The 25,667-nt window shown below is 36.5% G+C and overlaps 2 protein-coding genes across 3 annotated transcripts; one reads left to right on the forward strand and one right to left on the reverse strand.

The window, feature by feature from the left end:
* The first annotated feature begins 13,041 nt into the window (after window positions 1-13,041).
* LOC136210952 (protein yippee-like At4g27745) lies at window positions 13,042-16,020 on the forward strand. Its single transcript, XM_066002427.1, has 4 exons — window positions 13,042-13,193; window positions 13,399-13,449; window positions 13,550-13,692; window positions 15,494-16,020. The coding sequence occupies exons 3-4, from the start codon at window positions 13,600-13,602 to the stop codon at window positions 15,719-15,721; spliced, it is 321 nt and encodes a 106-aa protein (XP_065858499.1). The 5' UTR covers window positions 13,042-13,193; window positions 13,399-13,449; window positions 13,550-13,599; the 3' UTR covers window positions 15,722-16,020.
* A 5,104-nt stretch (window positions 16,021-21,124) lies between these two features.
* LOC136210953 (probable serine/threonine-protein kinase WNK10) lies at window positions 21,125-24,755 on the reverse strand. 2 transcript variants are annotated; one of them, XM_066002428.1, is made up of 7 exons: window positions 24,168-24,754; window positions 23,471-23,508; window positions 23,104-23,331; window positions 22,781-23,001; window positions 22,538-22,695; window positions 22,039-22,438; window positions 21,125-21,960 (listed from the first exon to the last, which is right to left on the reverse strand). In XM_066002428.1, exons 1-7 carry the CDS (start codon window positions 24,243-24,245, stop codon window positions 21,353-21,355), a joined length of 1,731 nt encoding a protein of 576 aa, XP_065858500.1. In that variant the 5' UTR covers window positions 24,246-24,754; the 3' UTR covers window positions 21,125-21,352. The 2 variants fall into 2 exon arrangements, with proteins under 2 accessions (XP_065858500.1, XP_065858501.1); XM_066002429.1 differs by lacking the exon at window positions 23,471-23,508 and having other exon boundaries at window positions 24,168-24,755.
* Between the last annotated feature and the right edge of the window lie 912 nt (window positions 24,756-25,667).

Raw genomic sequence — 25,667 nt, forward strand, 5'->3', positions numbered from 1 at the left:
ATGAGTTGAGGGGATAAAATGATCAATTTGGACAAGTTAAAGGGGATGGAGAAGCACTAAGCTTTTTTTTTTTTTTTTTAAATCAACAACGTTTTTCCATGTCATGTGTATAAGAGATTAATATCTAACATGACTATTATGTTATTGTTTCAATTATTGTTATTTTTTTTTTATCAGCATTGACTGGAATAAAATTTTAAGTTTTTTATATGAAAATCATGTTTGACTATAAAATTACAACTAAATCATATTACCAAAATTGATTTTAAATGTATCACTGTTTCTTATATATCACAAATAAAATATGATTTTATACCATACTTTAAGAATTATAGAACTCAATTAATAAATTTTAAATCCTAAAATATAAATCTTAAACCCTTAATCTATAGTTCTTAAAATATATTAAAAGTAATTATTTATTTAATTTGATATAATTGAAATTAATTGTAAATAATTTTTTAAAAATGAATTTCTATATAAATTTCCTTAAAATTAATCCTAAAGTTAAATAATAGTAGTTTGTAGCCTTTTAAGCCCATGTGCACAACAACTATCACCATCCCATGATGGATCAACATTTTGGCCTATGTTATTGTTATAGGTTTGGCCCAATAGTTGTTATTATTTTATTATTTTATTTTTAGGTTTTTACATTTATAATATATGTAGACAATATATAAATAACATAACAATAATTATAATGAAATGGCTTAAAGCACTTTTTGGCCCCTGACCTATCCAAAATTTGTGCATTTGGCCCTTGATCTATTATTTGGTCATATTTGGCCCCTGACCTATCAAATTAGATAAAATTCAACCCATATTGAATGGAAAGTTAACTTTGTTGGAAAATTAACAGCAGTCACCAATACAAAAACGACACATGACACATAAATAAAATTAATTTTTAACTGGAGATGGCAACAGTAACTATTTTACACAGTAAAAAAAATCCTAAAAACTTTTTCTAGTGTTCCGATAGAGTGAAAATTAATTTTATTTATGTGTCATGTGTCATTTTTGTATTGGTTACTGCCGTTAATTTTCCAACAGAGTTAATTTTTCATTTAATATGGGTTGGATTTTATCTAATTTGATAGGTTAGGGGCCAAATATGACCAAATAATAGGTCAGGGGCCAAATGCATAAATTTTGGATAGGTCAGGAGCCAAAAAGTGCTTTAAGCCTAATGAAATTCACAATTTTACTATTAAGTAGATTATGTGTATACAATAAATTTTTTAGCTGCACTATAAGTATAAGTTGACACACTAGAACTAAAACTACTTAAAAACAACTGAAATTAAACCTAAAATGCTAGAAAATCAATATGAATTGTAAAATAAGAACAAAACATGCAATTGACCAAAATCACTAAAGAAAAAGAATCTAAAGTACGCCGAAATACCTTAAACTGTATAAAATAGTAAGGATTAAGCATCCCTATTAAAATACCGTCGAGGGACTTATTGGGTTTTTAGGAAGTTATTGCCTCAATCAAGGTGTTTGTGTATGAAGAAATCAAGATTCATAGCTTATTGGAGTGTTTGTTAAATTATGTTTCGTGACCGCTTCCTCTGTCACGACCGCTCCTTATTGTTGAGTCAGTTTTGCAGTCCCCTGTCACGACTGTTACGCAGGGAGCGGTTGCAAATCACCCAGTTTTACTGGAAAATCATCTTATTTCACCGAAAGGTCACCATATTTCATCTTAAAGGTTGTGTCTTTCTAGAGGAGTTCTTGAAATATTACAACCTTATGGAATGATGCATTAAATCTATAAAAAAGATGACCTAAACCAAGAAGAAAAAGATGGTTATTTTATGTCAAAAGATTAAAGGGAAGATCGATGTCACCCTTTCAAGTGGAGTTTGAAGATAGAGATCAATGAGGAAAAAGACAAATATGTAAACGATTGAGAGGTCATCCTTCTATTTTCTACATCTTCTTTTTTTCTTGAATTATTACGTACATTGTTATATTTATGTTTGTGGATGATTTTCTCCAAATATATTATTAGTGTTTTTCATTTGCTTAATAGAATTTCTCTTGCGAAGTTTCTTCATATGGTTGTTTTCAATTAATATATTAATTGATATTCTTAAGTTATGAATTAAATTGAGAAATTTATTGTTATCCAAGATTATAAAGAATTGATCATTTGATATTCGCTAGGGAGACCGAGTTTATTGGATGCTTGTCGTATGTTAATCTTTACGCTTGAAATTTTATGTATTAGTTTAATCAATTCCATAAATGGGAACTATGAATTAATTGCTTTATATGAAATTATCAAGTAATCTAGTTTATGTCGAGATAGTGTTAGCGATATTTTCGAAATATGCTAATTTCAACATTGTCACGTGTGGTTAGGGTGCGGGCGTGCCAGAGAAGATTACTTCTCAATTAAAATGGTTAAGCTTATGGAATTTGCGCGCCAAAACTTGAAATCTAATCGAAGCGATTGGCGAGGGACGCAAGGATTGAAAAAGTCCCTCTTGGGTCTCTAGCGCCGTTATAGAAACTTTGCTAGATAAATTGTTTTATTTAAGCTAATGTGAATAAATTGAAGACGTGAAAAATAAAGAAATTGAAAGATGCGAAATTGACACAAGATTTGGTGAAAATTGGTATTTTATTGATTGAATAAGTGTTTGAAACATGAAACTGGAAATGAATTACAATTGAAGAACTTCTATACTAAACATATAGCTAATTCAATTGAATTGGAAGGACAGATTAAATACAAGGAATTGAAGTGCAATTAAATTAAATTGGAATTCAACAAAAAACTCGGAGCCACAATAGCTATCTCGGATTGATGTTGAATTTTGGTGTTGGTGCGAGGTCCTCGGAGAGCTGCAGCCGGTCGGGCCCGTACGGTATATGATCTTGGCAATGGCAAAACGTTGGTAGGCAAATGGGGCAGATTTAACCCTCAACTTCGGGAGGTTCGTTTGGATGCTTAAGAACACGGAATTGGACGAGTAAATAGGCTAAATTTAACTTCAGGAGGTCAGGAACAAACTTCTATAAGGGATCGAAAGCTAAAACGGATGTTAAGTAGACGAAATTGGGAGTTGAAAATAACTGGACGAATCTGGAAAATTTTGGAAACAGAATGTCTAAAAGAATTTGGGCTGCAAAGATCGGCTTGTAACTAGAGTTTCTGGGCACGGAATTGGGCAAATAAATACACTAGATCGAACTTCAGGACGTTAGGAACAACTTTGTCGAAGGGATTGAAAGCAAAAAATGAATTTAAACAGACGGAATCGGGCTTTGAAAATACTTGGATGAATCTGGAAAGTTGATTTGAAAACAGAATTATAGCTAGGAATTGAGCAAATTGAAGGCTTGGAATGCTAAATTGAATTGGAAAGGATTTGGAAAGAGGCTATTGAAACTTGGATTAAAGCTGAAGAAGAGCTAAAAAAGTGATTGAAACTAAAAAAAATGAAGAACGAAAGGAAGAACTTTGAAGAACTAGGAGCTAAGAACTAAGAACTAAAAAGAGAGCATTGAGAGTAACCTTTAGAGAGGGGTTTGTATGTGTGTTGGGTGTGATTTTTAATGAAGGGGAGGGGGTCTATTTATAGTATTTTGGAGTGGCATTTTGGTAATTATTCAGTGGCATTTTGGTAATTATTCACCAACTAACTCAACTACCTCCATGCCACATCACCCCACTACCTCAACTTCCACTAACTACCATTAACTTCCATTGACTGCTTCCAACTGCTGCCGGAAGAGAGGTTACGCCCCGCGTATGTCTGGCTACGCCCTGCGTGGTGTCGCTTCTGAACCTGTGCGTTTTGTTGATGATATTTACGCGTGACGTTCCTGATGTTAAGTCCCGCGCAGAGAAGGACGCCGTGCGTATGAGAATGGACGCCCCGCGTGTTGGAGCTTCTGATCTCGAAATGCCTTGTTGCCAAGTTTTACGCGTGGCGTCCCTGAGGTTACATCCCGCGTATTGGAGCTTCTGAAGCAGACCTTCTCTGGTTGCTTGATCTACGCCCCGCGTATTGGAAGACACGCCCTGCGTAGTGCCAGACTTTCTCATCGGTTGGCGGTTAGTTTACAAGTGTATTTTTCATTATTTTCTAGACAAAAATAGAAACTATACCCTAAATTAAACATAAGCTTTCTATAAAAATAAAATTTATTTTATTTTGGGCCAACAGATAGTAAATTAAAATTATATATAACTTAGCTTATAATGTTATTCTAGTAAGTAAGTTTAAACAAAGTAATAAGTGTTGATCATTCGACTCTGTTTTCATCACTTTACTTATTTATATTAAAATTAATCTTTTAATTAAATAATATTATTTCTATTTTAGATTAGAAATTTACCTCATCAAATATTGATTTCTGTAAATAAGAGAAATGATTAAGTGATAGTGAGTAATAACTATTTTTCATTGTTGGATCGATATTTTTATTATTACAAGGGAATCATGCGCTTGCAAAAATTCCTCAATAAATGGTCTAGAGGAATTCTTAGAAAGTATTAATTTTTGTACTCTAACTGACGTTCGGGATAAGTGTAGGGAGAATACTAGAAGCACATCACCTAATGAAACCATCGTGATTTAGCGTGTCCTAATCGTGAGCCGCACAAATTGAAATGGCAACTTTTAGAAGATCAAAGTACATGTTCTATTGGTTCCGTATTTAGACGATTACTTTCCATCATTTGTACTTGGTTCGAACTCATGATTGGTTCACTGACATGTCCAATTATTTGACTATTATCAGTCCTCTAACAAATTAAGGGTGCGTTTGGTATGACGTAATGCAATGTAATGTAATCAAAGTTGTAATGTAATCAAACTTGTAATGTAATGGAATGGAATGGTGATTCCATTACCATGTTTGGTTAAAAAAAATGATGAAATGTAATTAACATTACATTACTTATGTTTGCTTAGTTAAATATAATCACAAAATTTTATTTACATAATTAAAATCAACAAAAAAACATGAAAATCGTGAAATTAGTATATAATTTTCCGTGTTTTCATAGTATTTTTTTTTACATTTTTCTCGTTTTTCGTTTTCCATTTTCACCATTTTTTTCTATTTTCTCATTTTCTTATTTTTTTTTTTTTTTTTTTTTTTTGCTTTTTTTTCGTTTTTAGGTTTTCTAGTTTTTGCGTTTTTAAGAATGATGAGAAGTGAGATTTGACAAATGAGAGGTTAGATGGAACTTTAAAGATAGAAATTAGGATTACTTGTTGGATGTAATGAGAATTCAATCCATCTTTTTATGTAATGGGACAATAGTTGTTAAACAAAATTTAATCTATGGATTTCTCATTCCATTACAACAAAATTTTAAAGTGCAACCAAACATGGTAATGACCCTTCAATGTAATGGGCATTCCATTACAAAGCCCATTACATCTTACCAAACGGACCCTAAGGATTAATTTAGTTCGTAAAGTAAATTAGTATACTTAATTTAGTTTTAAAATAAGTTTGAGTATTAATTTCTCCGTTAATTTGATATTTAGAATCAAATTAATTTTAAATGACATGTATCAACAAACTAATAATTTTATAGTAAAGCTATTAATTTGAGTTGATTTAATTCTAATGCTAAATAAATGATCAAATCAAATCCAAACTTAATTTGAAATTAAATTGATTCTCCCAACTAACTTGAAAGACCAAAATTAACCAAATTCATTGGGATAAGGTACTAAAATATTTTTTTTAAAGCATCAACTTAATCTAAACTTATAAAATAGTACTATCATTTTAGCTTTATTGTTTCTGGTAGATCTGGGCATGGGCCGGGTTGGACCGAGCTCAGACCGGCCTGTCGGGCTTTTAATAATGTCTGACGAGCCCAAGTCCAGTCCAGCCTGTAAAAAATTTAGTCGGGCTCAGATTGGGCTGGGGTCTAAGATATGAACCCCAAACCCGTCCGTCCGAGCCCATCTAAATATTAAAAAAAATACAATTAAAATACATTATAATTTATTATAAGTATATTATAATTTATTGATTAAAAAATAGATTATGTTTTCAAAAAAAATAGATTATAATTTATTAAGTTTGCTGTGTACATCAAACTTTAAATATAAATATTTTATATTTATAAAAATATATTATAATTATAATTTATAATTTATATAAATATATAATATATATTATATATAGTATAACGGGCGGGCCGATGTAAAATTCGTAAAGTCCAAACCCGTCCAGTTTCTAACGGATTTATACGGACTTGGACCGAACCGGATCTGACATCATTTTTATGTGTTCAAACCCGGTTAAATGGGCTTGGACCTGGACGGGCCAGACGGGCTCATCGGCCCATGTCCAGATCTAGTTTCTGGGATGATACTAATTTAATCTTGAATAATAGAATTTAATAATATCTCAATCGTTGTAAAATAATATCAATTTAGTTTCAAACTCCTTTATCCGAATCTAACTTAATACAATTTCAACAAATATTACTATGATTAATACTGATTAATACTGATGGTCGCCGCCGCTGTTTCCCGCAACCCTATCTTCACTCAGCAACCGCCTGCACCGCTGCCTGTTCCACCAGACTTAAGGAACTCGTCCTCCATTCCAACCCCCTCCCCTCCTCCTCGCACCTCTTGGCATGATCTTCTGGCGCCCCGAAACGGAAGCGAGACTCCGAAGCCGCGAACAAATCTCAGGGATTCCGGCAAGGTTTTGATTGATTTTGAGAATGAAGAATCTCTGTATCCAAGAGTAACTGTTGACGCTGATCTCAGAAAGCAACTGATTGTACCATGGGAGAAAGCCCTCATTATCAAACTGTTAGGAAGGAATTTGGGTTTTGTAGCACTGCAGAATCGAATTATGGAAATATGGAAGCCAATTGGGGATTTTGAGATGATGGACTTAGGGCATGGTTTTCACCTAGTGAAATTTGACAACGAGCTTGATCGTGAACACGTGATAATGGATGGTCCATGGTTGGTTCAAGGGCACTACGTTACTATTCGTTCTTGGACTGCGTCTTTTTGCCCATCTGCTGAGCTGATTGATTCAACCATGGTTTGGGTGCGATTCCCGGAACTTCCCATGTACTACTACAATGAGGATGTTCTCCTGGCTATTGCAGAAGCGGTGGGGAAGCCAGTAAAGGTCGACTTGAATACCGCAAAGGCAACACGTGGAAGGTTCGCTAGAGTTTGCATCGAGATAGACCTTAATAAACCGCTTCGAGCCCGCTTTGAGCTTGATGGAGTTGAACAGAGAGTGGAGTATGAGGGATTGTATGTTGCTTGTACAAAGTGCGGGCGGTATGGCCACGCTCGGGATCACTGTAAGTTTCAGAGCATCTCAACTCCTCCTCCGGTCCGTCATCCTGATAGGGAGCACAGTTTGAATACTAGCGTGGAGGGGCGCCTGAATTCTGATGGTGGGGAGATCATCCCAGGGGAAGCTGCGAATACCACTCCTGAAACGGAATACGGGTCGTGGATGATTGTGCCGCGGCGAAAGTACAACCCCCGCCCCCGAGTCGCTTCACAGTTGGATGGCCCCCCTAATCCAGCAGTGGAAGCTGGGAACCAGAGAGCAACTGGAGGTAAGAGTGTGCTTCAGGACTAGTACCAGGCCCGACAGGGAATGGAATCCAGGTCCAAAGAGCTTGGTATTGATCCCGAGTTTGCTTTTGGAGCCTCGACCAGCAGTACCACTAGAGGCTCGCCTTCCAGAGCCAGTGGGGCTTTTCAGAATCAAAACATCTTCTCGCTGCTAGAAAACATAGACCCAGAAAATGCCATGGATGTGGATCGGGACAAGGCTCAACGTCCTCCTCGTTCGCGCGAAAGCGGGGGAAGAGGTAAACGTATCCGGAGGGAGGGGGATATTCTCAGTCCTATTGATTTCAATATCAGGAACATCAGCGTGACTACGGATTCAGACTTGTTAGCGGCTTCTCAGGTTCCACAAGTGAATACCCCTATTGGCTTTAGCGCTGTAGCTTCTAAGGAAGGTGCTTCTCACCCTTGCTAACCTTGTGGTCGTTCTTGTCCTCTTTTTTTTTGTTGTTTATGATGAACTGCATTATTTGGAATTGCTTTGGTGCTGGTAACAGGGTCTTTCAGAGATCCCTTTCGCATATGGTTAACTCGCGGAACCCGTCAATTCTGGCTTTGCTTGAACCTCGTCTTCCGGGCTCAAGAGCTAACAACCTTTGTAGGAGATTGGGGTTTACGGACCTTGCCGTTGTAGAAACTGATGGGTTTAGATGCGGCATATGGATGTTCTGGGACTGCAGCAGGGTGTCGGTCTCTGTCTCTCAACGGAATAACCAATTCCTTCACACTCAGGTTACGATTATTGGTGGTGGTATGAATGGGTTGTGCTTCAACTTCTCGGTCGTTTATGTCAGACCGCAACCAGCCTTCAAGCGTCAATTTATGGAGGATGTTCGTACCTTACAGGGCTCCATCTCTGGTCCGTGGGTTATTGTGGGTGACTTCAATTGCATTGCCACTGCTGAGGAGAAGAGAGGGGGTGTATCGGCTTCTACTGCTCAGTGTGCTGTTTTCTCTGATTGGATTAATGAGCTTCAGCTAGTCGATTTGGGCTTTGTTGGACCGCCTTTTACTTGGTTTAGGGGCCATCTGCCGCGCACTCGGGTTGCTTGCAGGCTCGACAGGGCTTTGGGTAATATTGCTTGGAGGCACCTCTTTCCGGAAGCTACTCTCCGCCATCTCCCACGCCATAATTCTGATCATGTCCCTATTTGCCTAGTCCTTCAAGGGGATGCCCCGAACCACACTTCCTCTCCTTTCTGCTTTCAGGCTGCTTGGCTTCAGCACCCGGGGTTCCTGGATTTCTTTCGTCAGATTTGGGGGAACCAGAGCTGTTCAGTCGAAGGTTTTAAAGAGATAGCTAATCAACTTCGGGTCTGGAACAGAATGGTGTTTGGGAATATCTTTTATCGTAAAAGGTTGCTTCTAGCCAGATTGAGTGGGGTTCAGCGCAGATTGGGAGTCCATGTTTCAGGGGGTTTGCTTCGACTTGAGAGACGCCTATCTAACGAACTTAACGCCGTCCTGTGCCAAGAAGAAATTTTGTGGTGTCAAAAGTCTCGGGTCCAATGGATTTCTTGTGGGGATCGAAACACTTCTTTTTTCCATGCCTCTACTCTTATTCGTAGGCGAAGGAATAAGATTGCAGGCCTGCAGAATTCGGAAGGAATCTGGATTTGGGATAAAGCCAGTCTCCGTGAGATGGCGTTTGCTTACTTTAAAGCCCTTTACACAGAGGAAATTGGGTCCAGGAACCGTTTGAGAACCCGCAGCTCTTTCCCGGTCTGGATCGAGTCGACTTGGTCAGATCTTGCTCTTCCCTTTACTGCAGCTGAGGTTAGTAAGGCCCTCTTTTCTATGTCTGCCCTGAAAGCTCCTGGCCCGGATGGATTCCAAGCAATTTTCTATCAGAAACTCTGGCCTACTGTAGGAGCGTTTGTCACTTCCTGTGTGTTGAAGGCCCTAAACCATGGTATTTTCGAGCAGGGGATCAATGAAACTATGATTACACTCATCCCCAAGGTTTCTTGTCCGGAGCTATTGTCCCAATTCCGCCCGATAAGCTTGTGTAACGTTATGTACAAAATCATAACCAAATGTCTGGTTTAGAGGCTTAAGAGCCACCTTACTTATCTTGTCGGCCCCTTCCAAAGCAGCTTCGTCCCGGGAAGGCAGATTATGGATAATATCATTCTCATGCAGGAGGTGGTGTTCTCTCTCAGGCATCAGAAAGGGAGAATGGGTAGTATGGTGGTTAAGTTGGATTTGGAAAAGGCGTATGATCGAATTAGCTGGAGCTTTTTAAGGGACACTCTTGTTTGCGTTGGTTTGTCAGCTCACTGGATTACCGTGATTATGCAGTGTGTGACATCCCCCTCAATGTCTGTGCTGTGGAATGGGGAGAGAACTTCAAATTTCACCCCTACTCGAGGTCTTCGTCAGGGGGATCCCCTGTCCCCTTATCTCTTGGTGCTTTGTTTGGAAAGGTTAAGTCACTTGATTTTAGATGCCACGACTAGGGGGGATTGGAAGCCGATTCATCTGTCTAGGGGCGGACCAGGGCTCTCTCACCTGTTTTTTGCGGATGACATAATCCTTATGGGGGAAGCATCGGTGGAGCAGGCGAGACATATGAAGCAGATCCTGGATATGTTTTGTGATTCTTCAGGTCAGAAGATTTCTCTTCAGAAATCCCGTGCTTGCTTTTCCAATAATGTGCCTGAAAGACTTAAGTTGAGTATATGTTCAGAGTTGGGCGTTCAGGTTACTTCGGACCTTGGTAAGTATCTCGGGGTGCCTTTGTTTCACAAGTGGGTCTCTAAATCTCACTTCCAACCCATCTTGGATCGTGTTCATAGTCGGCTTAGTGGTTGGAAGGCTGCGTGCCTCTCGTCTGCAGGGCGCACGACGCTGGTTCGAGCCGTCACCTCAAGTATACCGACCTTTGCTATGCAAACCGCTGCTCTTCCAATATCTATTTACAACCGTCTGGATGTGCTTAACCGTCACTTTATTTGGGGAAGTGGGGATCAGACGCGGAGGGTTCACTTGGTCCGTTGGGATCGTATTTCTCGGCCCCGTCTGGCTGGCGGGCTAGGCATTCGCTCCTCTCGCGAAATGAATTTGGCCCTCTTAATGAAGCTGGATTGGCATTTTTTAACTGAGGATCAGAGCCTATGGGTGAGAGTTCTTCGACACAATTATGCAGCAGGGTTACAAGGTTTGGAGATGTTCCGTCAGAAACAGCAGCGTAGTCATATCTGGGCTTGCATTTTGTTGGGTGCGCATAATTTTGGAGCAGGTCTGGGTAGGATCATCCGGGACGGGCGGCGGACTCGTTTCTGGTTGGACACATGGCTAGGCAACATACCCCTAATTGAGGAAGTCACGGCTGAAGTCCCTGAAGATGATCGGAATAAGATGGTTTTCTCATATTGGATGGATCATGGTGGTTGGAATTGGGGGGCCTTGGCCGCTTTTCTCCCGCAGAGTAGCATCCTCCGCCTTGCATCAACGGTCTTGTTCCCTGATGATGATGAAGGGGACGATTGGTGCTGGACTAGTTCGGATTCAGGGAACTTCACTGTCGGTTCGGCTTATAACGCCCTTCTGCCAGGACATTCGTCTGAGCCCGCAGATCTTATATGGAAGTTAATTTGGAAGGTTAAGGCTCCGGAGCGTATCCGTTTTTTTATTTGGCTCTTAGCGTGGGACAGCTTGCTTTCCAATAAAGTTCGCTTGAAACGGCACCTGAGCGCCACGGCGGAATGCCTACTCTGTTCCGCTGACGAGGATAACCTGCATGTGGTTAGGGACTGTTCATTTGCTAGGGACGTCTGGTCCGCCTTCATCCCAGTACGGTTCCAGGGGGTTTTCTTCAATAAGCCTCTAAGGGATTGGATAGCCCTAAACTTACAGCATAAAGGGCATTGGGAGAATTATGACTGGAGCATTGTTTTTTCCACGGTTACTTGGTGGTTGTGGAAGTGGCGCTGCTGTCGAGTTTTCGACCCCGGGACCACCCGACCTGCTGATTCCACTGCTTTCCTCCGTATTCAAATTGCCAGTTTCCAGCAGGCCTTCACGATTGCGGATTCGGTTCAGATTCGTCAGCTTCGGGAAATCAGAGTTGTCTGGGAGAAGCCACCGGACGGATGGGTAAAATTGAACTCGGACGGTGCCAGTAAAGGGAACCCGGGCCTAGCTGCCACGGGCGGACTGATTCGTAATGAGCTGGGACTGTGGTTGGTGGGGTTCGGTTGTAACTTAGGAGTATGCAGCTCGGTCTTGGCCGAGTTATGGGGCTTATACTTCGGACTTGATCTGGCTTGGAAGAAGGGCTATAGGAAAGTTGTGGCTGAGGTTGATTCACTGGTGGTTATGAATCTGATCAGAGAGCAGGCAGGTTCGAGACACCGACTGTTTTGGCTCATTAACAAATGCCGTGATCTAATTGCCTTAGAGTGGGATGTGCAAGTGGTGCATACTTTCCGCGAAGGTAACAGAGCAGCGGACTGGATGGCGAACTTCGCAGGACGAATGTCCTTGGGTCTTCACGAGTGTGAGGTACCTCCTGCAGGCCTCCAGGTTATTCTTGATTCGGATATGAACGGTTTTAGCCTTCCCAGGCTAATTAGAGGTTAATTTTTTCTTTTTGTTCTCGGGGTTCCGTCCCCTCTTCTGTTAACCAAAAAAAAAAACAAATATTACTATTACAAAAATAATACTACTTTATTAGTGCTAAATTAATACTTAAAAAAAACTTGTTCTTAATTTGTCCTTTGGCTGATCCAAGGGAGTATACATGGGTGGTTTGAATTCCTCCGACTGTCGGAACCATCATAACTAGTGGTAGTTTCGGTCGCACTGTCTCCATAAAATTTAAGGATCATGGTATTAAATTGACTATTTAATTAAACTTTGCTTATGTATTTGATAAATGGGGCATTTGACCTATAACTTTGATTGAATATTTGATAAAATTTACCTAATTAGGGACGGTTTCGGCTCTCTGTCTCCAAAAAATATTAATGGCGTGCTGGTTTAGCACTTCCAAAATGGTCCAAGAAGTGTCTAACCCTTTTTAAATTCAAATTTCTATTTTTTTTTTTTGTATGTTAGGCTCTCTAAAATCCAAATTTCTAATTTTTTTTTATCCGTTAGACTCTCCTCTTTAAATCCAAATTTTTTTATTAAACATCTTGTTTTTTACATGCTAAGAAATTTTTTACACACGCACTTACAAAATTGGCCCCAACCTAACCGATTAATCCTGTATTGACCGCTGGCTGATCCATCCATTTATGGACTAAACAACTCTGACTTCATGCATCTAAATGACACTATTTTGACTGCACAACTTTAGAGGCAGCTTTCCCCATCATTTTCTTTTTCTTCTTTGAGAAACATTTCCAATTACATTTAATTTATAAAAATATTAAAAAATGGCTGCTTTTGTAATATTAAGCATTATCCAGTGTCAAATAAAGCTTAATTTCCCAAATGAAACTTGTCATCTTCCTGATCATGCACTCACCAACTCACTAGTTTAACCCCACAACCCTAAAACCCCCCTCAAACCAAGTTTCTTCCTTTTCTCTCTCAATTCCTCTACTCACTTACTCACCATTCTTCCAATTTCAGGTTCGTTTTATTATTCCCTCAAATTCCTTTTAATCAATCTTTGCATTTTCTGATTAGATGCCAACTGGGTTCCCAATTTCATCATCTTTAAGCTCAATTTTGTCACCAAGTTCGAGTTTTTTCTTCTTATTATCTCAATTTTGGAAAACAAACTTGTTCCCCTTTCTGGGTTTGAGCCATTTCTTGACTTTGATCTTTCTTGCAGAGGAGAGGCTAAAATGACGTCGTTTACATGTGTGTGATGTAAAAGAAAGAAGTAAGTTTCTTTTTCGTTTCTTTTTCACTTCTTTTATGTGTTCTTGATTTGGATTGTTGTTGTCAATGGATTAATGGTTGTTTTTGGTATTTGGGTGAAGGAAAAAGGATCTTAATTTGGTAAGTGTTGTGAAATTAGCATATAGCATTAATGGAGGAATTGATTGGGCCAAGATTGTACAGTTGCTGTAATTGTAGAAACCATGTTGCTCTTCATGATGATGTTATTTCTAAGGCGTTTCAGGTGAAATTACTTAATGATTTCTGATTTTGTTGTTATAATTTTGTGTGTTGAATGAATCTGCTTTGTGTTTGATTGATTGGGTAGCTGAAAACCACTCTCATACATGAAAGAACAAAGGCATTGGGTCTAATACATACACAGCCCCTCGCTCGATTGTCCGGTGAACTCGTTAAACTTGTTTAAATGAACTATTGGTGCTCTGGACTTGCTGAAATTGACCTATTGAGTCATGAACTTGCTTACAATGATACACTTTTCAACTTGTCTCAATCTCTACTTGTTGTGCCACATAAGACTTATGAGATTTATTATTCAGTTTAAGTAACTTCTAGGGGCTAATTGGTCGTTTTCAAAGTTGGAGAATTCATTAGACTTTTCTGGACAAGATTTGGGGTTAGGGATGTATTAGGCAATTCATGTTCTTGTAGCTTTAATGCTGGTTTGGTTCTTCTTTTGTAGTTTATTTTTGGTTTACCGCATATTTATACCCTTAAACTTGGCCAGTTTTGCCAATTAGCACCCTGAACTTTTGAAATAATATGTTACGCACTTATAGTTGGCTTTAAAAACCTATTACACATCTATAGTTGGCTCATTCGGACTTGCGGCATACAAAATCGTTAAAAAAAGAAAAGCGCTAGTTAATTCAGGCTTTTATAACAATAATTGGCCTTCTTCTTCTTTTCTTCTTTTATAAACGTCTGGGTTTTTTTACCATTATAAGACATACTATAAGACATACAGAACAGGCTCACGGGCTTTTCTTTTCTGTAACATGCACATTCCACCTCATCTGTCAAAGATAACAGATCTAATGATTTTGTGTGCAGGAGGTCTGAATGAGCCAACTATAAGTGTGTGATAGGTTTTTAAAGCCAACTATAGTTGTGTGATAGGATATTTTAAAAGTTCAGGGTGCTAATAGGCATAACTTGCTAAGTTTAAGGGTGTAAATATACATTAAACCTTTATTTTTTTTACTTCAAACAATAGATATATGGGTGTTTGGTTAGGATTCAAAATCAGTTCCTGTAGCTATCTTTGAAGGAAAATCAGATAACAACTACTAGCTAAACCAAACAGGCCCTTAGACTGCGAAGGAATCACTGGATCCAAAACCCTTAGCATATAGGTAAACAGAAGTCTCTAATAATAGTTTTTATCATCTCTAACACACCCGTGAACACCGTTGTGCTTGAAGCAGAGGCACACTTTACCTTTTGCTGAAATCAAACTATTGCTTGTCATTTCGGTTATCTCCGAATCCTCATTTGGAAGAAGCTCTAAGCTTGCAGGGAAGCTTTAAATTCCTTTTCTTGTATGAGAGTTTCGTTCATTAGGCGAAAATGCTAATTCTATTGCTCATACATTAGCCAATTAGGGCTTATAAGTGTAGATTTCCGTCCGGTTTTTAACAACCCTCCTTTGGAGATTGTAGACACTTTATATTCGATCTAATGCAATGATCCTCGCTTCAGTCAAAAAAAGAAACTAATAAATGGAATTGGCGGATTCCGAACTCCTTACCTCTTGGTCTAAAGCTCTGATACCATGTCAAGGAACCATTAAACCAAAACCTTAAGTTTATCGAAGAGTAGGTTTTATAAACCTTAAGTTTATTGAAGAGTAGGTTTTATAATCTCTAACGGACTCCAACATGAATTGTATTCAGATAGTTGTGTATAATTTGTCACTGGTTTCGGTTGAAGGTACATTTACAAGACTTTTGCCTTGTATCATTGTGCAATTTGACAAACAAGATCAACTATTATTTAAGTATATTGTTACATTGTGATCGTAGGGAAGACACGGGCGAGCCTTTCTGTTTTCTCATGCAATGAACGTTATGGTCGGGCCGAAGGAGGACAGGCAGCTAATGACTGGCCTGCACACAGTTGCTGATGTCTATTGCAGCGACTGCAGGGAAGTGCTCGGTTGGAAATACGAAAGAGCGTACGAGGAAACACAAAAGTACAAGGAAGGAAAATTCATACTCGAGAAATCGAAAATAGTCAAGGAAAACTGGTAGCACTTACTGCAGAAATCTATTAGCCTGGACTTGCTGTCAACTAATGCTGGTATGAAGTTCATCTGGTCCGGCGAAATCTCATCAATTGCAAATATTTCTCCTCTGTCGTTTCGCGGTGTGCATTCTTGCTGTTCTTTCTTCTGTTTATATAGTAATCTGAGATTGTTTATCTGTGAATGAAATTGTGAATAACTCTGTTGTCATTTGTTGGTTGATAATTACAATTTTAGCCCCTTTTCGGGGGATTACAAGGCGTCTCAGTCATGGAATCAGTAGTACATATTGCTTGTTGTTTTTCAGTTGTTTGTTTCAGAACTAAAATGATTGTGTAATTACAGATTTATCGGCTTCCTTAAATTACGGAAATGTGACCTGAAATGTTTCATTCAAGTTTATGATAGTTTTGGTAAACGGTTATCGAGACTTAAAATGTTTTAAAATTAGATTTTCTGATCAACCGATGTTGCAGCTAAATGGTTTTAGCGGAGATGTAACACAACTTTAGCCGTGTATGATGTTTACGGCTAAATGTTTTAGTCGTGTTTGATGTGTACTACTGAATGTTTTATCAACTATGTGTAATTAGCCGAGTTTTAACTCGATTGTAAAAATGCCCCTTTTTTTCCATTTGCATTTGCGGCACATTGATCAAGTCGAACACATACGGATAGGCTAACCCATCATCATCCTGCTCAGTAACCATTTGAAAAGGTAAAATGAACCCGAGAATGGCTCTTTATATCTCTGCAAAACGTAAAGGTGTTCATATTATAAATCTTTCTCGAACTGTTTGTTTTTATTTATTTATTAGAAACTTGTGATTTAATTTTTGATGCAGCAAGTAAGAGAAAACAATTCTTGATTGTTGGTACCAAAAATAAAGCAGCGGATTTAGTACTGTGGGTTTCTATAAGGTCTCGGTTCATTATGTTAGTAAAAAATGGCTCGGCGATATTTTAGCGATTGAAAAGGTAAAATGATTCCTAAACTATAGCCTTTTAACTATAAATACAAGATATTGCTACCTTGAAGATCCTTCACTTCATTCATCCCTCTAGAGGTATTAACGAGCCAAATTAAGATGGGCCCAAATAGGTTTAGGCTCAGCTCGTTAATGTTTCGAGACGTGCTTTTTGGAGCCAAACTTTGATAAGATTTATTATATATACATAAAATAAACAGGGTAGAAGATACAAAAAAAAAAGAAGAGTTTATAATATATCCCACGCGAGTTCAAAAGATTAAAAAAAAAAATCACATCTCATGGCCAAGCTCCGAAAACAGTAGTTGTTACTGGTAGGAGAACACAAATTCGTAAATCGTTTGTTGTCGGCATGGTTACATATGGACAGGCTGCTAGCACTAATAGTGTGGATGGCAAGTAGAGAGAGAAGCTGGGGAGGGAGAAGCTGATTCGTCTTAGGGTTGTATTTTGAACTTTGAATTCTTAATTTTTGGATTAGCCAAAGACCGAAACAACTATTAAATGCTTTTTGGAATAAGTTTTATAAGGTGTGACTAGTTGAAAGTCAAAGTCTAAGACTCCATTTGTTTGTAAGAAAATATTATGTGTTGAAAAATAAAATATCTGAAAATACGAAAACACAAAAAACGTGAAAATATGAAAAAAAACGTGAAAACATGGAAAAATGCAAAAGAAAAAAAACGTAAAAAACAATTAAAAAAGATAAAAATGGAAAAAACGTGAAAAAAAAGAAATACGAAAAAAAGAAAAGAAAAAAGTGAAAACGGTAAAAAAAAATAGTAAGAACGAAAAAATTGAAATAGAAAAAACGTACAAACAGTAAAAACGCGAGAAAAGAAACACAAGTTTTTCGCGTTTTTTCATTCTTTCGCATTTTCACATTTTCATGTTTTTTTTCATATTTTTATCGTTTTCACAGTTTTTTCATTTTCATTTTCCATCTTTTTTGTTTTTCTTGTTTGTATCGTTTCAATTTTTTTTTTAATCTTTTTTCTTATTCTTACAATTTCCAAGTTTTTCATCTTTTTCACAGTTGTTTTTCATGTTTTTATTTTTTCATAGTTCACATTTTTCATGCTTTTAGTGTTTTGCCATTTCTCCATTTCACATTTTTACCGTTTTTATGTTTTTTTTTTCATTTTTCATCGTATCTTTTTCACATTTTTACCATTTCATATTTTTACTGTTTTTCGTATTTTTATGTGGGTAATAGTTTGGATCAAAGAGGGAGTGAAGACTAAAAAATGGTTAGAAAAATATTTTACTTTTTTAAAAGGATAAACCATTTTTGTCCGCTTTCTTTTCTCTCTTTCTCTATGTTTTTTCATCTTGACTAATATTATATTTTCCGTTAGATATATTTTTCTAAACAAACAAACATCAGTTTTTTTGATATCTATATGGTCATTGATTATTATTATTTTATCAGCACTGTTCACATGGACCCTAATGACCACGGTGAATGTGGTCATTCACCATTAGATGTAGGCTGATTAAAATCCTAAGGTAGAGATTCAAAGCATCCTAAGGCTTAGATTTATTCAGCCTACATCTAACGGTGAATGACCAAATTCACATGGTCATTAGGGTCCATGTGAAAAATACTGATTATTTTGAACTCAAAATTAATGAAATATATATTATAGAGTTTTCAAACCGGTCTTAAAAAACTTAGGTTCAGGTCATTAATCTTGAGCTGATACCGAACTCAAACTAAATTTTAGCCGAACTTTAATCAAGCCGAACTCGAATAGTTTGAAAATATGGCTCGTTAACACATCTTACTTCTTTGTATTTCCTCTATCTGCTTTCTCTACTAACCTGTAATTGACTTCGTTGAGAATTTATAGATAATGGTTTTTAACACGGACTCAATGACCGGAACAATCATCTTACCTCAATCACTCCATCAAATAGTAATAACACGAATATTTAATTATTTAAAGTGTTCCGACACCTCCTTCGACTTGTTTAAAATGTCCTGATTGTCCCCTCAATTTGCTTAAAGTGTAATCATTAATTACTCGGTTGTAAAAAAAATAAACTGCATGTAGAAAACATGTTGACGTGACTTTTAATGTTATTACTCACATAATAGATGAAAACATATAAAAAAATGGAATTCCTACTTATTCAACCGTAAAACTTGTATTATCTTATATTAGAACTCATACCCCAACCTTGGTCATTTTACTTTTCCAAGGCGCCTGTAAGACTCCTTCCGTAAGCAGCTTACTTTTTTGAAACCGACTAATTAATTGATTATAATTTAAGCAAGTTAATTGGGCGATTAAAAGTTTAAGGGACCAATCAAGTTTTTTTGGGATAAATTTAGGTTCATATTAAGCCTAACATAAACATAGTAATAAAAAGGGATAAGGTATAAAAGTACCCATAACATTTACAGCCAGAAGCAATTTTATCTCTAACATCTAAAATGATGCAATTTTAGCCCATAACATTGGCAGCCAAAAACAATTTTACCTATAATGTTGTCAAGTTTAGTCAATTTGATAAATAATTCATCAAATTGTCTTATCATTCATGAATTTTATCATCTACACTTCACATTTGAGTCATCCTATCACTTATTAGTAATAGATCATGAACATGATTAGACGTGAAAAAATTTAAAAATAAAAGATATAATGTCTTTGTACGAGTTGGACAAAAAAATTCAAAATATTTCACCGAATTTATAAAGATTAATATCCAAATTTATTCTCTCAAAAAAAAATCCAAATTTATTATTAAATCATAAAAATTATATTTTTTTAACGAACTAATATGCAATTGGTGTAGAATAATGAATAAAATATTTGTATTTTATAATAATATCTGAAATTAACTCAATTTATTAATATTAAAGGTAAAATTGCTCTTCGTTACTAATATTAAAAATAAGATTGTTCTTCGCTATCAACATTAAAAATAAAATTACATTAACAATAAAATTATTTCTGATGTTAAACCTTAAGTGTATTTTTGTACTTTATCTGTGACAAAAATAATTGCTAATATGGGAAATAATGAGAATGAATCAAAAGAATATTTTTTTTTTTTGCTCAATCAAAAGAATATTTAGTGGGTGAAACATGCAAACTAATAATGATATGCTACACAAAGAGAAACAGTTGGTACACGTGGATAAAGCTGATTGGATTAAATGACCAAATCATGATATCAATCAATTATGAAATTAAAGTAATGTCTGGTAGCTGGTAGTAGGTGAGTCAGTGGAATCTTATTAAAGGCTTTACCTTCAAAGTAACGGTGAAAGGTCGAAAAAAAAACCTAATTAACTCTAAAATTTTATCATTTAATAACATTTATCTCCTCTAATATTCTTATAAGTTACATTAATTACTTTTGTGGAAAAATTATTTCATATGGACAAATAGGAAATTCTTATTTTTCTTATTTATTCATCGTATACATAGAGAAAAAAATAATTATTATGTTTTCTAAAAAAAACATTTGTTAAGGGTATGTTACATGTAAAAAATTGTGTCATGTGTTAAGAATTAACAAATCGGTCAATTTTTTATTCTAAAATGGATTAAATGTCACTTATAAAAATACTTAATGAAACAAATGTTATAAAATAATACCACATAAATTAAATGATAAAATTTTAAATACTGCATAAACCAAATAATTTATATCTAAGAAAAAGTAATCAAGATATATATTTAATTTATATATTCAAGCCATACGATTAGAATAAATAATGAAATTTGCGTCAAAACGAATAATAATAATATATATATATATATATATATATAATATTTATAATATATATTGATTTCGATGGTTACAATTGATGTCAAAAGTTGACTATCTATATCTTGTCGGCAGTAATAAACTGAATTTTAAATCGGAAATAGAGAAAATGAGTTAAGAATGGTTCCCTAACTACTCTCCAGTTGAAAAGAGTACGGTAGCTAGCTAGATCCTGGAAGTACCATTTACTTTTTCAAGTTTGTCCTGCAAATATCAGAAATTTCAAAATCATCCTAACCTTTCAATTTAATAGCAAGGTTAAATTTATCCAAATACATCACATTCACAATGATTAATTATTTCTAGTTACATATCAATTCAAGATTTAGAAGTGTCATTTTCTGAGTAACTTGACTACACATCAAATTCATGAAATAAAAATATATTTAAAATGAAAAAAAAGCACTATTAAGCCCATAATGGTTTCAATTCTACCAATTAACCCCTTAATTTTTGAACTTTTACACATTAACCCCTAAAGTTTTGAACTTTAATACATTAATCTCTCAAATCTGCCATTAAACTCCTAAATAATATACCGAATCTGACATTCGCAGCATTCAATCAACAACTCAAACGTAAGAAAATAAAAGCTCAGAAATTTAATCTAACGAAAATAAAAATAAAAATTGGTCTAGAGTGAAAAATAATTTTCTTCCTTTTGATGTTCACCAGTAGAAACAACCATGAATGAATGAATCAAGTAGCACTCATTGAGTGCCTTAATTCTGTTTTTATATATACACAAATCAAATGAAATGGCATCATTAAAAGAAAACAACTAAAAAATGGCTTCTTCCAATCCAATGCCTTTCAGAAAAATTTTAAAAAAAAAACAAATTCTAAGTAGAATCTACTAAATATCACATAACGGCTATCTTCTTCTTTGTTATCCACTTCTTTTTCGCGCCCTCGATTGCTTCCTCCCTCAACCTTACGAGTTCTCGAAAGCATTGATTATACTGCATGTCAATTGCATCCAGCTCCAGCTTTAGCTCGTCCTCCTGCTCCTCTCCCTTTGCTAGGGAGAGAGCGTTCAGCAAATCTTTCGTGGACTTGTCATGTTTAGATACAAGACCGCAGTCCGAACCCAGATCGAATGTGTTCAGTTCAAGAATGTAGTCAGAGGATCCCATGGGCTTTTCAGTACTTCCATCTGAGGCGACTGTCATGTTAACTTCAGAAGATATATTGGAACACATTGATCCTTTATTTGCTTGGAACTTTGTATTGTTAAGAGACGAGAAATCATGGTCTCCGGTTGCCTTGGAAGAACCGTTTGCTAAAGTTAAAGTACTCCCATTTGAGGGACTCCATTGGGGAACAAGCTTTACTATCAAGGCATCAATCAACTCGGCAATGATAACCACATCCTCGTTTGATAAATCAAGTTGTTCAACCATTTCTTCAGCTATCGAAATTGTTGTATCAGAGTCGAGATAGAAAGTGAAATGGATATTCTTCACTCCACCTGTCACCAAAACAACATTATTTAGGTGGACATAGTGGTAAAACAGAACGTACCAGCTCATAGAGCAGATAAACTCACCGCATTGTTCAATAATGCGCAGAGTCAATGAAACTGTCTTATCATCATTTCTCTCTCCTCTCAACCTGAACTCATTACTCTTAGTGAGCCTTCGAAATTCTGAAGTTGTAGACAACAAAGCCTCATCGACACTTCTTGTACAAGAGCCGATTGAAAGCTTCTTGTGATAATTATCAATGTCCATTGGATGGGAGTCCGATTGCAGCGAGTTAACCTTTTTGGACATAATATCTGGGAACTGAGAAGGGGACACAGGCTCCTTTGAGCTTACGGTAGCTAGGAAAGGGTCTTTCAAGAGCTCACTCGCAGGCATTCTCATGGATGCTGGAACTAGACACTTCTCTATGAACTGCTTAACTTGAGGGTCATTCACTTTACTAAGAGAAGCGGGCTTTATGCCCTGTAATAAAAGAATATAACCGCGTGATAACAAAGCAATAAATTAGAAACATAAGTGAACTAAATAGCTAACAGGAGATGATGTGAAACTTGAACGCACCGAGGTAACTTTCTTATATATCTGTGCCGGATTCCTGCATTCGCTATACGGGTATTCACGAGTAACCATCTCTAACATGCACATGCCAAAGGAATAGATGTCGACAAGTTCATTGTATTCCTCTTCATAGAGTTCTGGAGCCATGAATTCCGGGGTACCTGCCAAATAAACAGCAGATAATAACTCTGAGTTAAATGGTTTGACCAGAGACATCATGCCCCGAGATCAAAAGCGAACCTTTACCTATTACACTTCTGGCAGTGGGCTGTTGCATCACAGTTGCTAGTCCAAGATCACCTATTTTAACTTCACCATTGTTTCCATTAACAAATATATTGTCACATTTTAAATCACGATGAATGATAGGAGGATCATGACTATGCAAGTAATGTAAACCTCGAAGAATCTGCCTAGCCCAGTTTTTAATGGCCTTAATATCAACACACTTATGCTTCTTACGGTACCTATGTACCAACATCAACCATGCATATACATAAGCAAAATACGAAACTTTTGGGACATAAAAGAGTAAAAGAAGATAACTGAGAACAGGTACAGAAACTCACTGCCTCAAGCTTCCAGAAGTGAATAATTCTGTGATCATATTAATAGTCTTGTTCTTGTCATCCACCCACGAATTACAAAATTTCATGATATTCTCATGTTTCAACGCCTTTAGCAGGTGAACCTCTGAGTACAATCTTTCTAGCTGATCCGGTGACTGCAACACATCTTCAACACTCACTTGATTCCAGGCAACCTCAACTCCATCCACTTCATCAAATGCCCTATATCTAAGAGAGGTGAACCAACACAATAAAATGGCAAAGTCAACCTAAGTATTCTCTTTCTAGAACTAAAACTAATGAAGGAAACAGAAACCAACATAGCTAAAAGCAATAAAACTAAAAAGATAAAGTTGCAGAACCATACACGGTCTTGAATGCACCTTTCCCCAAGATTTCATCATACTGAAGGAATGGAAAACAAAAAACAAAAACCAAAAAACATAAAACCACATTACTAAACTAGTCATAGCAAGCTAATTCCAAAAAAAGTTAGATCTGACAAGACAAACAAAAAAAAAAAAATTGTACTTTCCACTTTAATTGCCAAACAACGTTATTGTTTGGGAGGAAGTTAATGGAGGTAAAAGGAATGTAAAATATCACATTAACCTGTTTAGGAGTTTCTTTGTTTTGTTTGGAGAGTTACTTCCTTTAACCTCCAAACTCTGATAAACTCCAAATTGGGGGTTAATGCAAGTAACGGAAATTTGATGTTGAACTTTTAACTCTCGTTTAGGTTAATTTTTAACTTTTATTTCCATCAGTACCCTTTATATTTCCTCCCTTAGTCTGACCTCCATTAACCTCCAAACTCTCAAACAACAAATAATAAGCATCAATTCATATTCCTATTGCCAGAATCTCCAACCCATCATCTAGGTAAGCTTAAATAGCCTAATTTCAGAATCTACATATACTTTTTGTTCCAACATTATTCAAATCTCTGTTTAGCTTATTAGCTTAAAGTCCCAAACAATCATTATTGACAATCAAATTATGATTTTTTTTTCTTTTAATAACAGAAACATGGCTATGAAAGAGAGAAGTCAGAGAATCCATACCCGAATATACCGGCCAGTCGGGTCTTTCTCTGCAAACTCACCATCATCATCACCGCCACCACGCGAACCGGAATCCATTATGCACAAAAAAGACAGCAAAAACCTCCAAAACAACGAGACGGTAGAGCCAGACAAAAATTCGCACCGCTAAAAATAAGAATATAGGAAGAGAAGGAAGAAAAAATAGAAGAAGATGAAGAAGGAAGAAAAGGACACCCTATTAAAGCAATCTAACGTAAACACCGAAAGGAAGCGAAGAAGATGAAAAGAAACGAATTCGTTTATTCAGCTGCTGTTCAGAGAAAGCTTCACAAGCCACCGAGTATGAATCGAACGCCGATCGGAATCGGAATCGGCATCCAAAATTGAAAAAACTCATCTGAAATTCCGTCAACTCCAATTCCATAGCCAAATTCCTCGTGCGAATCGATTTATAATCGATGCTCATTCGACGCCTACATAAACCCATATCGCCGCCGACATCTTTCCCGTCTCCGATTCCGATCAAAAAATCAGGAGAGCCAAAAAAAAACCCTAATTAAGGAGAAAAAGGATTGAAATAATGGGAGTAAATTAGAAGTCGAGGCAAAGTAGGGAAAAGAACAACTCAGCTAATAACAAGTATGCTCTGGAGAGGATATTCCACGCGTTAAAAGAGGCGCGTGTTGAGGACGAATCTTAATTAGTATTTTTTATTTATTTTTAATTTAGGGATTATTAACTATTCCTTGATTAAGGGAACGGAACGGGACGGAAATAGTAATGAGATTTTCCCTTTTTCACGGGATAATAAGGGTAGAAAAAGATGAAGCACAACTTGTTCAATTTCTACAACTTTTTTCTTTATTTAACCTTTTTCACATTATTTTTTTATTATTAAATTTAAATTTTTGGGGGGTTTTAATATTTTTCTAGAGGAGTTTTTGGTAATTTTTATTATAAATAATTAATGGTAATAATTAGATTTTAGCTAATTTTCTTTTTAAAATAGGTATTATCACATGTTTTTTAATTTTAATTAAACACGTTATATATGCTTTTTGAAAATTATTTATGATAACATCGGGATATTATCGCAAGGACCAAAAGAGATAATCGCCTCAAGTATGCCACGTGGCATAGGAAGCCGCCCGGAGGATCCCCTGGGTTAGCTCTAAGAGATCCGCTGACGGATCTCTATGGCGAATCTCTCCATTTACCTAAGTAATGGCTAACCGTCAACTCGGCCATAATGATCATTAAATGAATCATTAATAGTCTTAACCCGCCAGGTTAAGAGTAACTTGTAATCGCCATTAAATGAGCATTAATGGAGACTCTCTAGTTACCTAGAAGTTACAAATCCATCAAACTATAAATAGCCTACGTCTAGGCTATCGAGGTATATATATTCTTACTCTTCGCTAAGCTTTGTCCATACAGTTTATTCTCCATATTTGTTACTGACTTTAGCATCGGAGTGTCCCCGGCCGATCCCAACGGCGCCTCACAGGGACGTGA

The sequence above is a fragment of the Euphorbia lathyris genome, chromosome 1 (genome assembly GCF_963576675.1).
Source record: "Euphorbia lathyris chromosome 1, ddEupLath1.1, whole genome shotgun sequence".
NCBI classification, from domain to species: Eukaryota; Viridiplantae; Streptophyta; class Magnoliopsida; order Malpighiales; family Euphorbiaceae; genus Euphorbia; species Euphorbia lathyris.

Bases quoted from the DNA above. Each gene is read 5' to 3' on its own strand.
- LOC136210952 (XM_066002427.1), top strand. From the start codon at position 13,600: ATGGAGGAATTGATTGGGCCAAGATTGTACAGTTGCTGTAATTGTAGA. The intron at 13,693-15,493 runs GTGAAATTACTT...TTGTGATCGTAG, and splicing joins TTATTTCTAAGGCGTTTCAG to GGAAGACACGGGCGAGCCTT.
- LOC136210953 (XM_066002428.1), bottom strand. From the start codon at position 24,245: ATGGATTCCGGTTCGCGTGGTGGCGGTGATGATGATGGTGAGTTTGCA. The intron at 22,696-22,780 runs GTAAAGGTTCGC...TTTATTTGGCAG, and splicing joins CACTGCCAGAAGTGTAATAG to GTACCCCGGAATTCATGGCT. The intron at 22,439-22,537 runs GTGCGTTCAAGT...CTTTTATTACAG, and splicing joins TATATAAGAAAGTTACCTCG to GGCATAAAGCCCGCTTCTCT.